Source organism: Eurypyga helias, unplaced genomic scaffold, assembly GCF_000690775.1.
Source record: "Eurypyga helias isolate BGI_N326 unplaced genomic scaffold, ASM69077v1 scaffold14021, whole genome shotgun sequence".
NCBI lineage: Eukaryota > Metazoa > Chordata > Aves > Eurypygiformes > Eurypygidae > Eurypyga > Eurypyga helias.
Window position 1 is genome coordinate 63,911 of NW_010231762.1, and position 12,565 is coordinate 76,475.

The window sequence follows — 12,565 nt, forward strand, 5'->3', positions numbered from 1 at the left end:
GCAGTAGGCAAAGGTGCCATGAGAAGAAAGCTGAAGAGTCACACACCGAGGAGGCCTAAATTTGCAGGGGCTTTAAAGATTTTGTTCTTATAATAAATAGAAAAACCAACACATACTGTCTGCTCAAAAGACATTGTGGGTGAGATCTTTTTCCCAAATCCCTGAGAATCTGCTGGCTTTTCAAGAGAAGAAGGGTTAATTAAAAAAAGAAAGGTAGCATAAAACCTGTATTCTCATGGCAAGGAAGTGTAGTTTATGTAGTAGTGATGATATTCTCCAAAAGCCAAGCCTAAATTCAATATTGTACTGATGGAAGAGTTAGATGGACCTAACTGAAAGGGGTTTGTTCCTCGTGATACTTGTAAAATGATAGACTGGTTTGGGTTGGAAGGGACCTTAAAGATCATCTACTTTGTTTGCAAACGAATGAAGGACATAGACCAGAGGTCTTAATATTGTGTTTAAAAAAAAAGAGTGAATGGTAATTGATGATAAGAGTTTAAGCTCACTTAACTTTTGGTGAGCTGAGTTTAGTATGTATTAAGAGGTTACGCAGTGACCTAGCTTTGAAATGCAATAAACTTGCTTATATTGTAATCAAATCTTAATGGAAATTAAGTTATTGTTCATATTCTGAAGTCATTCTACCTGAAAAAATACAAGTTAATACAAATAGTGTTAATCCTGATAAATAAAGTGGTTTTGTGTACTTCCCCGGACTGTATGATACAGTTGACTTCCTTCCACCTCAGAATGTTAAAAGTGTGAGAGCACAGTGAAAATTTGGTGATTTTTGCTTTGACATGTTATTTAGATTTGGTTATTGGCAATGACAGACATGATTATAGAAAGTTGAGTGATAATTCTAAATGTTTTTGCTGTTTGCTCTTGAAAGTTGAAATATTTTCATATTGGATTGTCTCAAAAAATCTTTTCATGGGTGATTTTTTTGGTGAAGACAGTGGGCTGGGGAAGGAGTCACTGTTGTTCCTTGTTTGAGTAATTCCTTTATATGGTGAACTTCAAAAGAGTGGGTCTGCATGCTGTTTGAATTAAAACATTATTGAAGGGACGTAACACTTGGTAGTTATTTTTCCCACTTTGGTGTCGAAGATACTGCTTCTCCTCCTCCTTTCTTCCCAGTAAGGACACTGTAGGTTTACGAACTAGCAGAGGAAACTTACATTGCAGGAACGGGTGCAGGTTCCATGAGCAATGTCTAGAACGTATAGGTTGTGATATCGATATGCATGTGTCTTTACTACCATGTGTGTGGAAGGGTAACCAACAGTTAAGCACCTTAATATTTTCATATTAAACATGGCATTGCCAACTTGCACGTACCACAGTGGAGCTGTGGTTCTCCCTAGGATATCTCTGGTCTTCTTTAAGAGCAGTAGTAGACTAATAACATCAAAATTTTACTCAAATGAAGATGCGTCTGGAATGCAGTAGAATTTTAATATTGATGAGCACAGTAAATCAATGGTAATTTGTTTAGCAGAGCTTTAAAAGAAAAAATTGCTTATATTTTTATAATTTTCAAATAGAAATAAACACAATTTTCATTAAGACATCTTAATGAAGTGTTATCTATAGTTACTGTCTGGTTTGGGAGGAGCTAATGATTACGGTGGAGAGGGAACTTGTTTCACTAGTTTGAATAAATGCCAGTATTCCAAGTATTCAAAATGGGAAGAAATGTGCTTGAAGAGTCAGTGGGTTTGAACTTTAAAGGCTTAGGTCCTCTTGCCAAGTCTGCCACCTCTTCCCTGGGTACGTACAGGACAGTTATCATTTGAAGTGCTTCACCACTCTCACTTGCCTCATTTAAAAACACAGATATTTTAGCTGACTTCTTTTGTAGCGTGGTTTGAGACATGGTGCTCAAAGAGGATAGGTGTTATTTTAAGCACTGTTTTTAACCAGGGCTAAGAGGTTGGCTCAGGACACTGGCAGGGAGGCTTGGAGAATTTTGCCTCCTTATTGCTTATTGGAACCATCCCCAAAAAAATCTTTCATTGAGGAACAACATTTGAAGGTTTTTCCATGTAGTTATTGATTTCAGACCAACCCACAGAAAGCTCTGTCTATGCGTTGGTGCAAATTTAGCATCCGTTTCCCAGAGTGGCTAGGGTTGAAATGGGTACGCAGTCCTCTTGGCAAATGGTCTCCTTAGGTGAAGGTTGAACATAGGGATGGAAGAACATGAGCAGACACACGCTGCTGTGTCATTACTTCCAAGGCTCCATGGCTTTTTGTGGTTTCTGCCCTCCTAAGCCCTCATCCTTTTATAAACATACAAGCCCAGTGTTCCCTGAACTTGAACTGCCTGGTGAGTCTCACAAAAGCAGATCCGCTTATGGAAAGGGCAGGGAATAATGGTGTTATTTCAAAAATCTTTAGAATTGTAAAACCTACCACTCTTCTTAGCATCCAAGGAGCTGGTATTGAATTTAATACATACTTATATGTGTGTGCATCTGTGTTCCCATATTTGGAAAGAGGTATCTGGATATTTGAATTATATTTGAGTAACCATTAAAGGTAGATCTAGAGCTCCAGAACCAGGACTGTATCACAACTTCAGTGACAAGGCCCCCCTGGACTCTTAAGAAACTAGAAGTACATGTTTTATTCTACATATCTAATTATCCATCACTGTCATTTAGGAACCTTTTACAGAAAAATAGTTTTTTATTCTTACATTAAAAACATGTTATCTGAGGAAACTGTAGACACAGTGGAGAGTCATAATAATTGATTTAAATAAACTCAAACATTTGTCTCCAAAATTTTTTTGAGATTTAATGGAAAGTCAGAGTCTTTATGCTACTATTTTGTAGTGTATCTGTGGTAGATATGTTTTGGTTTGGTTTTGTTCCTCTCAGTACTGCTTAGAAACCAGCTAAAACATTTATATTGCAGAAATGATACAGCAGCAGTTTCAAGCCTTTTGTGCCGTACATGCTTGATTAGAAAAATCCCATTAATGATAGAAAATGCTAATCAGCGATGTGTTTTGCCAGCCACCACAGGCCCACGCACTCTATATAATCCATTGTTTATTAACCTAATGAAGGTCATTGTAGCTTTTGAAAGCTTGTGTGACAGCATCTCAAAATGGTTTTAAAAGTCTGTGCTGCTGGACTCCGGTGCTGGAATAAATCAAGGCTGGGTATTTACTTGTCAGGATGGCGTAAATGAGTTTTTTTTCTGGCTGGAATGATCATACTGTGCTTTTCATTTGTTCATTATAATTGTCAAGACAGACAAACAGTGCAGTGGTGGCTAAGCTTATGGTGCTGCCATTAAGCAGCTAGACAGTGTCTTTATCCACGTCCTATTGATTTTACTTTTCTTTTCTTGGCAGGTGACATCACACAGAAGGGATATGAAAAGAAGAGATCAAAATTAATTGGGGCCTACCTGCCACAGCCTCCCGGTACGTGTATCTGTGCTTGTGATATATGAAGATGTCAAGTGTACTGATAGTTGCCACAGTAAAAATCTGCATCTATGAAGAAATTTATGTGGCAGAAACAAAGCTATTGTTATGCAGAAAGAGCTTATTCCATCCATTTTATGCATATTATTATATATATGTTCGCTTTGATGTGTGTGTACATTTTTTACATGCGTTGCTGTGGGTTTGGCAGTGGTTTCTGGAAAGTAAAAGTCAGCCTAGACTCATTAGAGAGGCATCATTTGTTACGTGTAGTGCAGAAATGCAGAGGAAAACATGATGTCCAAACTCATTGAGACCTCAGCCGAGTAAAGCTTTCTTAACAGAGGTATACGGGAGTGGAGGAGAACCTTGGAGCTTTGTGCCTTCCTCCATTTCTGAGTTTCCTGCCCAAATCTCCTGTTTGAAGACACTGGTGAGGCCAGAAACATCCCTATAGTTCAGCTTGTCCTATAATACACAGGCAACCGATCCTTTATTGACACCTGGTCTCAGCACTGTGGGGTGGGTTGCATGTACTTGCCCAAAAGCTGTAAAAAAATCTTCAAACTAAATTTAATAATCTATTGCTTCTATGAAGTTATTTCCTACGTATGTTCAGGAACTCTTCAGAGTTCTTTTGCTCTTCTGAGGCACTGAATCATGAGGTTGAGTATGTGGTTGTAGGTGTTGGTGTAGGCCTTAATTTTGTGTCGGCCTCTCAGGAGCGTGCCCCACACGGTTGTGGCATCTCACACCTCAGAGAGGCTCCTCCTGGGCTTGGCTGTCCTCTGAGCCCTGTTTTTATCGTAGGCCTGTGAACTAGCAGGCCTCTCCATAGCAGAATGGTATTTTGTGCCTTTGGATTTCACTTGGTCTGCTCCAATGGTGGGAACTCCACGAAAGAGGTCAGTGCTGCACACACCTCTTGTTTTCTGAAGTGATACAGCCTGATTTGAGGGCATCTGTGACATTTCCTAACCATTGGAAGCCATTAGAGAATGAAACAAACCAAATTAACAGAATTATAATACCAGAGGTGCAGTTAGTAAATTTCTGGGTATTTACTTGTCTGACCAGACTGTCAGACATACAGTAGTCTTCACAGTATGTTCTCATGAGCCCTACTTAGGGTTTGAGTTATGGAGAGACTCTTGCCTCACAGTAATCCTCAACTTAGTGGTGTGGTTGGTACCGGTGTTTGTTTATACAGTTAGTTATTCCTTTTTTCTCTCCACACAAGAAAATAACAGCTTTTTCTCCAGAAAGCTCATAGTCTTCTGGTTAAACTGTATCCTTGGCTGAAATTGCTGGGGATTCATCATGCCTGTAATGATGAAAGAGGAAAGGTGGAGAAACCCTCTGAGGTTTATCTTCCAGTGTCTCTGTTGTGATATTAAAGTTTTTCAGTGTAAGGAGAAGCAGAGAGATCTCTTTAAGCCAGTCCTATAGTGGGATCCATTCAGTAATTTGAAGAGGTGGTGACTGAGGATGTAGCTGATTTAGTGCTGTTTTAAAGTTAGGAAGAAACTGAATGAATGTTTTCTGCTCTACCACTTCCCAGAAATACCTGGGGATGTGGGGTATGGATGAGCGGAGGATGATGATAATAGGATGAAAAGAAAAAGTATTTAAGTGTTGTCCACTGTTTTCCTGTCCATACATTGACCTCAATAGCTTAGTGGATGGCTAAATGGATTATTTTATTGCAATGGAAGACACTGCTTCTACTGTATTTCCTCCAGAAACTGATATTCTTTGTGTTTGGGTCTTTTCTGTCTTTGTACTTATTGTTTGTTTTGTTGTGTTACCTTTTGGACAAAACTTAAAACATTGCAATTTGATACTCTCTTGCTAAGACTTTACTCATCTGAACGGCTGGAGATCCCTGCTCATTAGGAAGAGGGAGATGAATCCTTTCCAAGAAGAAATAGGATAACAAAACAGATGCTGCCTTTTGAAGGCCTCTGTTAACATCTGAAGAATCATGTACATGACCAGTTCGTCTTTTGTTTCTTTGTTGTAGTCTGTTTTGATGGGGAACTGCAAGAACTCATAAGCTTTGGTGGTCTTGGATCTTGCTAGGGGAATAGAGGTATTTTAAAACAGTGTGGAAAAGGACATGGCTCTTTTGCTGGGATTGAAGGCATTGGGGAAGGACAGGGATTTGCATTCTGTGACTGTGTTCAACAAACTAAAGGAAATCCAAAAGCAGTTCCTCTCTGTTGGGACATCCAGCCCTCTCACTGTACCTTTGCTAACATAACTAGCGCCCATGTTGGCAGAGTGGAACACTGACCCGCGTTGGCTCCGTGAGTGTCCTGTGGTGTCTGTGCGTGCGTGTGCGTGTGTGCTCTACTGCATGGGGGCAGCAGCTCCATTCGTCGCTGTAACAAATGTAAAAAAACTAAACATGAATTAATTAGTTTTTTTCAACTTGTTACAGCAGCGAATGGAGCTGCCGCGGTACGGTGTAGACTACAACACAGTGAAGGAGCTGCCAGAAGAATGCTCCGCACTGCCAACATTGGTGTCTGTGACATCCGGGAAGCAGCCGCTAGAGAGAGAGCAGCCAGCACGGCAGGAAACCGGCCTCTCTTTTATTTTCGTTTTGGTGAGCACAATGAATGTATCTTTTCCCGTCCCTATCTGTATGTAACTGTGCCTCATCTGGAAGCCTCTGGTAGACACCTACAGCCGTGTGATAGACTAGGAGCTGCCACTGACAAGGCAGGACAACCAAAGGACAACATCTGGAAGGCCATTACCAGCTTCCATCTGCCTAAGAGTCAAGTGATGGGAAGGGAGAAGGGGTAGCGCTTTATAGTAACATTTGAACATGTGAATGTCTCTCTAGCTTCCATACCCTGGATACTTTGGAGGAGGTTTCCTACAATAAGATGGCAAAACACAGGAAGGCATGTGTTTCTAATTCGCATTTTGGCATTGCCTTTTTACAGAGCTCTGGACAGGCCCAAGCCCACCAGAATCTGGAGAAAGCTGTAAAAATCTAAGAACCCCTAGTTCTGTGCTGTTTTCAAGTAGAGATCTCTGTCTGAGCTCTACTCACATGCAAACCATCAGACTGACCATCAGAAGCAGACTGACTTTTAGGAACAGGCACCAGGCCGGTGGAGCAGACTGGAGGAAGAACATTCTGCAGGCTGCGTGTCTGCAGTGTGGACTGGCAAGGCACGACCCCAGCCATGACTGCATAGCTCTGCCCTTCAGCAGATACCCGTCCTGCCGTCGGGGGTGACCCGTGCCTGGCGGCAGGCAGTCTGCTCCTACTCCATGGGCTTGTAGCAAGGCTGCAGAGCATTCACAGCCCCTCAAGACACCAGATTTTCTCTTGCCAACCATGCGGGCACATGGAGGACATTACACTCTTGCCTGTGTGCTTCTCCACGCTCTCACAAGACAGTCCAGATGTGGTGTAAGAGATGGCTAGAGGGAAGATAAGATTTTCAGTTCTTCCAGGACAAGACATGTCTGTAAAAAGATGGTCCCTTTGAGATGCCCTTTCCTGCTCATTTTCAAACCAAGTTGCTGTAATACTGTAGAGGAGACCTGTATTGAGTTCTGACTGTATTTCTCTTCTTACTAAGTCAAGTTCTCTCAGTCTGACATTAACTTCCTCTGCCCAAGATTTTTGCAAAATGGGAATGATTAAATTCAAATTGCAATTTCAGGCTTAACAGAATTAATGATATAAAGTCATGTAAGTGCTAAATGTAGGCAGTAGAAAGGTTGACTATATCCCTATATAGACATGCATACATATATGATCTTTTTGTTGTGCTCATTGGGATGCTGCCCTTATAGAAAGGGGGAGCTGTTACTTTTCAGGAATGGGATTAACGAGAGGTAAAGCTGGGCAATCCGGTGGTTGATACTCTACCAGGTGATGTGCGAGTTCACTCTTAGTCTCCCTGTTTTTGACAGGACAATCCCAGAGGGTATATATTGTCGCATATGCTACACAGCAAATGTGGAGTGAGTCTGACGCATGGGGGACGTGTTGGATCCGCTGCACATCTGCAGGTTGACTCTGCAGTGCATGCACAGCAGGTCTTGACACATCCAGATGCTGCACAGGCTGCACACGTGCAAAGGACATTTTTACTGTTCAGCCAGGCTGTCGAACATCCAGAAATCCGGAACGGATATGCTGTGTTTGACAGTGTTAATGGGAGAAGGGATAGGGGGAGCCCCCTTTTTTTGTTTCCCATTAAGTCCCCACCTGCTTTAAGTTAGGGAGACAAAAGTACAGCTTTGTTTCCTCAAAACGCTTTCTCAGGATGTCAGTTTGTAGCTGGGGATGTTCTGTGGGCAGAGTAGTTTTTCTTTTCTTAGTGTACCCGTGTCTCAGACATCTAAAAATAATAGTGAGTCTGGACCTCCGTAGCTGCACGTATACCCCAGTCTTGTGCTGTGACCTTTCTCTTACTGCCTCTGTAGAGCAGCTGTGACAGCTAAGAGCTGAAAGAATAACCACTTAAACAGGCATTTACTTCAGAATATCTTTCTGAAGATTATCTTGATTAGATCAGTCAGTTCTGGGTAAGATAACATGTGGACAGCTGCCTGCACGCTCTTAAGAAAAACCCTCCCTAGAAGAAAAATAACTAAATTACCTGCATCCCCCATAAGCTGTGTTTTTGCCCAATTTGCTTCCAGTCTTTTGCCAGGAAATTTGATTATTCATTCACAGAACAGAGACGATGTTGTTATCAATTAAGCTTTGCTTCTAACAGCTTAGACATGGGTGGTTCATTCTCTCTTAATCAAGTGCTGTGTCTACACTAGATTACTTTCTGTAATTTCCCATCATTGGTACCACCAGTGTAGCTCTATTTGTGGCATAACCATGTAGACCAGTCACCAGTGTTTTATTTATTATGGCTAATAAACCTGTGAGATGCAGCGTTTAAAAGGCACCTGCTGCTTCTTTCACAGGCCTAGAGACAGATCGCTGCATCTCCCGCTGCTGGAGCAGCACCAGCACGGGGAGATTTCAAGCTGCGTAGTGTGGGGAAGGTGGTACATTAGCACAGAAGATCCCTTTACCTTATGAAGAAAGGATTTTCTGTAGAATTAGAAAAACCGATTTCCATAGCCTCTGTTATTAACATGACACATATATTTGTATATAGCTGTAGTGTGTGCATTCATTTGCATATTTTTCTGTGCCTATGTGTTCATACATTTCCTTTCAACTGCTCTTGCTGCTAGCCCTTTGGGCACTCAGGGTAAACTTGGCAATTACAATTTCATTTTCTCTTCCACAGACATTATTTGGATTGCAACATTGCTTGGATTGCAAGGAAATGTTTAAACAAAGCTGGATTCTGGAATTGAAAAAAAAAACCCTCATGTATTCACTTTATTAATAATAGCAATGAGTATTCCTGTCACATCTGCCTTCCTAATTCTTAAAGATCTTATCAAGGGATAACCCTGATGGGGCATTTCAAAGCATCTATGTAGGTTGAGAACATGGGTCTCACGGAAAGGCATATGCATTGCACAGCTCATGGACACATTTCTGAAAACAGTGTGACAGACGTTTCACAGATGAGAAACTATGGCACCTAGATGGGTGTTTAGTAAGTCTTGTTTTTAAAGAAGAGTTTTGTTTTGACCTGGATGCCTTGCAGAGCTTAGCTTGGTTAAACGGGGAGCTGCTGAAAGCATCTGAGAACTACACCTTGATGCCATCACTTAAAGCATGGCGGTTACTGCTCCGCTTTTCCTATGCTGAGTGGGGCCTGTTCATTGCTTTACACACTCTTTGTTTTATGGTGGCACCTCTGTCTCCTTTCCTGCAGTAAGACCCTGATAAGTAATATCAAACCTTGTTCAACCACAGAGCAAAAGGTATCTTTCTTCAAAGACTTCACACCTTAGTAGTAAGAAAAAAGTGAGGGTAAGGGAAGCAAGGAGTACCTGATACAATCGGTTAGTGGTGCAGGTAGTTGCAACATTCAGCATGATGGTTTTTGGGGGGGAGAATATTTTCAGTGCACAGTAGAGTCAGGGTAGTTTTCAAAGAATGTGGAGAACTTCAGTGAAATATGTGTTGGTGTTCATGGAGAACATCTGTGAAATGTAAGAGCACCGGAGATGTTTATCTAAAATGCTGACAAATGGGTGAAAAAAGATGGCTCAGTCAGGGAGGGGCAGTGGCAGGTAGAAAGGAGAGGTACCATTGACAGCCTTGAAACAAAGCTTGCCTGTGCTGTCGCAGAGGAGACGAGCCAGTGGAGGCCTGTGAAGAGCCACTGTCCAAAGGAGAAACTGCTAGAATTCACAATACTGACTGCATTAATTTGCAGCAAATTTCTGAAGGATGAGCATTAGACTGCTGGTGGTGTAAGCTGACCAGCTCATTGGTGAATGTGTTTGCTATGTGGAAAGGTGGCCTTTTCCACATATTCTCCTAAAAGAACCTTCAAATGGTACGCTGAAGCTGTGGCACTATCTAGAGAAGAGTGGAAATCAAACATCATGCGTGAATTGGAGCTGTTATGTGGTGTCCACCATCACTGAGATAATGGGGAGAAGAAAGAAGCCCCTGAGAGCCATGCCAAGCTTGCAAGATACTATACTTGAAGGCAAGATCGAGATTGTAACACGGAAAGAAGATGATCAGTGTGAAGTATGTGCATAGTTTGAAATCAGAACCGAGAGCAGGAGTAAGTGTGAACGCTCACCCGTGAAGGAAAGATTTTAAATGACACATACCTAATAATAAATTCCATTTTCTCCAGATTTGTCTAGCAGAAAGTGACTCCACTTTCTTGGATATTTTTGGCTGGGAGTAATGCATTTTAAATCTCCTTTGGCTTATCCAGTGAATTCATTACTTAGTACATTTGATGGGAAGAGTGAAATGCCACGCAAAGTAACACGTTCTGTGGGGATGGTGTGACATTTAACCTGTTTACAAAACACACATGATGTGTTCGTCACCTGGCTTTGCTTTTAAAGCTGAGCTCCCAGCCATTGTGTAGAAGCTCAGGAAATACTTTGAATGGAAGGTAAATAACTTTCTTAAAACTGCACTGCACGCAGTTTGCTTTCCTTCCCACCTGCCCTGGAGTCCCTGGGTTTATCTTACAGCTCTCTCTCCTGGGATCACACACCGTTGGTTTTAGAACAGTAAATGTAGCCTGTGCTAAGAATGCCTTCTTGTCAATTAGACACTTCAGCTTTTAAGTATTTTTAGATTCAAATATTTGACACAGACAGAGGAATAGGAGATAGTCAAAGCAGCTTGTCAGCTGTCTTTAAGGAAACACTTGTCCTCTGTTGGAGAGGGCAATGCAGCTATTGCCACCTTATCAGCACATCGCACTACAATTTAGCTACACAAAGAAGTAATAAGGAAGGAACAAAGAGGTGAAGGCAGGAAAAAAAGAAGGAAGGAGGTGAAGCCTGCTGACAATTTTCTGCCTTCCCTGCACTTAAAAATGAAACTATCCATCTTGGAGTGGTATTGCTTAAACAGCTTTATGGAAGTTCTTGCATCTTTAGCTAGATGCAGTCAAGGTAGGATCCACCTTGCAGATTAGGATTTGTCGGTTGATATATCTGCATTGAGTTTTCTGTCTGTGAACCTGGAGTTTAAGCTCCCATTCTTGTGTGACGGGACACAGTTAATTCAGTTGGTGAAACACAGAGAACTTTTCAGCCTGTTCCAAAGCAGATACCTCCACTGACCACCTGCGTAGCTCTCCAGGCTCCATTGGGCTCATGGAGTTGCCTGAAGATAAGTGTCTAATACTGTTTGGGGTTTCCTGTGGTATAAGAGACATCTGCACAAAGCAAGCACTTAGAAAACAGGACTTAAGGGGGACATAGGCGATTCTGGTGAAGCCAGGTATTGTAGTCCACGGGATGTGAGAAGACATTGGACACCTCTCAGGAGTCCTGAGTCCTGGCCTGTGTCTCTGTTTTTCATAGTGGAAGCTTAGCTTAAGCATCTTCTTGTAGACACCTAAATATAGGTGTCTTAATCTGCATGCTGAATCCCTCATTAGCAGCATTAGATGAACGATCTGCTACTTGTATTACAAATGTGGCTGTTTGCTCCAGTGCACCTGATAATGCTTATGAGCAGTGTGATGAGCATAAAGCACTGATTTCCCAGCCTGTTATATAAAATAACTGCTCCAGCCATACGTATTTGCTAAATTCTTCATGACTTGTAACGAGTCAATCATTAGTGCTAATTAGGCTTACCTTTTAAAGTCCTCAGTTAGCCGCAAGCCTGGGGTGGACTGTGGTGTTAACAAGAATGATGCCAGCTTGATGGTGACTGTGATTGTGTCTGCGCACAAGACACTGGAGTGGCACTGTCCTTTCTTTTATGAAATCCTTTTGTTGCTCTGCTGCCTCCTTAAATTTAGGAATTGATCCAAGTATGAATCCTCAAAGCCCATTACGCCACCACTTCCACCGATTCACAAATGCATCTGGGTGAAGCTGCACTTGAACAAGCATTAGCACTTAACTCATGTACCCTGTATGCGGGCTGTGAAAGCTGTCAGTTTTGGGGGGTTTGGTTATGTTCAGAAGGTGCTTGTTACTGCCCTGTGTTGCTAGAGCCTTCGTGGAGGTGAACAGTTCTGCGGTTAACACCGCTTCGCTATTTATGGCAACACTTCACTGGTTTCATGGTATTCATTATTCCCTATGGCTTTTAATCCTACCCATCACTCAGGAATGGCAGCGTGTAGGTTCTTGCTGTTGTGTACTTCGTCTCACCCCATCGTCGGTGCTGTGCGAGGGAGCGGGTCTTCGGGAAGCAATGGCGTGAGTCCGGCAGTGTTAGCTAATTCCTGCTCCAGCCCTTTCAGTAAGGAACCATCATCAGGTTTCTTACTGTCTCTCCAGAGTGGGGCGATGGTTTGTGTTTTCTCATGTTAAGGGAACTTAGTATGAAGAGAAGTCTCCCCACAGACGGCTGATGGAGAGCTGCTCCTCGGTATCTTGGTGCAGAATTAACTCCCTCGTGTAAATCGGTGCTGTCGGTGAGCCAAGTTCATCGAATCATAGAATGTTTAGGGTTGGAAGGGACCTTAAAGACCATCTAGTTCCAACCACCCTGCCATT

At 42.2% G+C, this 12,565-nt stretch overlaps 1 protein-coding gene across 1 annotated transcript in view; it reads left to right on the plus strand.

The window, feature by feature from the left end:
* The first annotated feature begins 5,953 nt into the window (after positions 1–5,953).
* The window catches only part of LOC104516772 (disco-interacting protein 2 homolog C-like), a 141,464-nt gene continuing 134,852 nt past the window's right edge, over positions 5,954–12,565 (plus strand). Inside the window, 1 exon segment of the mRNA XM_010161211.1 lies at positions 5,954–6,059. Coding sequence (XP_010159513.1) covers positions 5,954–6,059 — 106 coding nt within the window.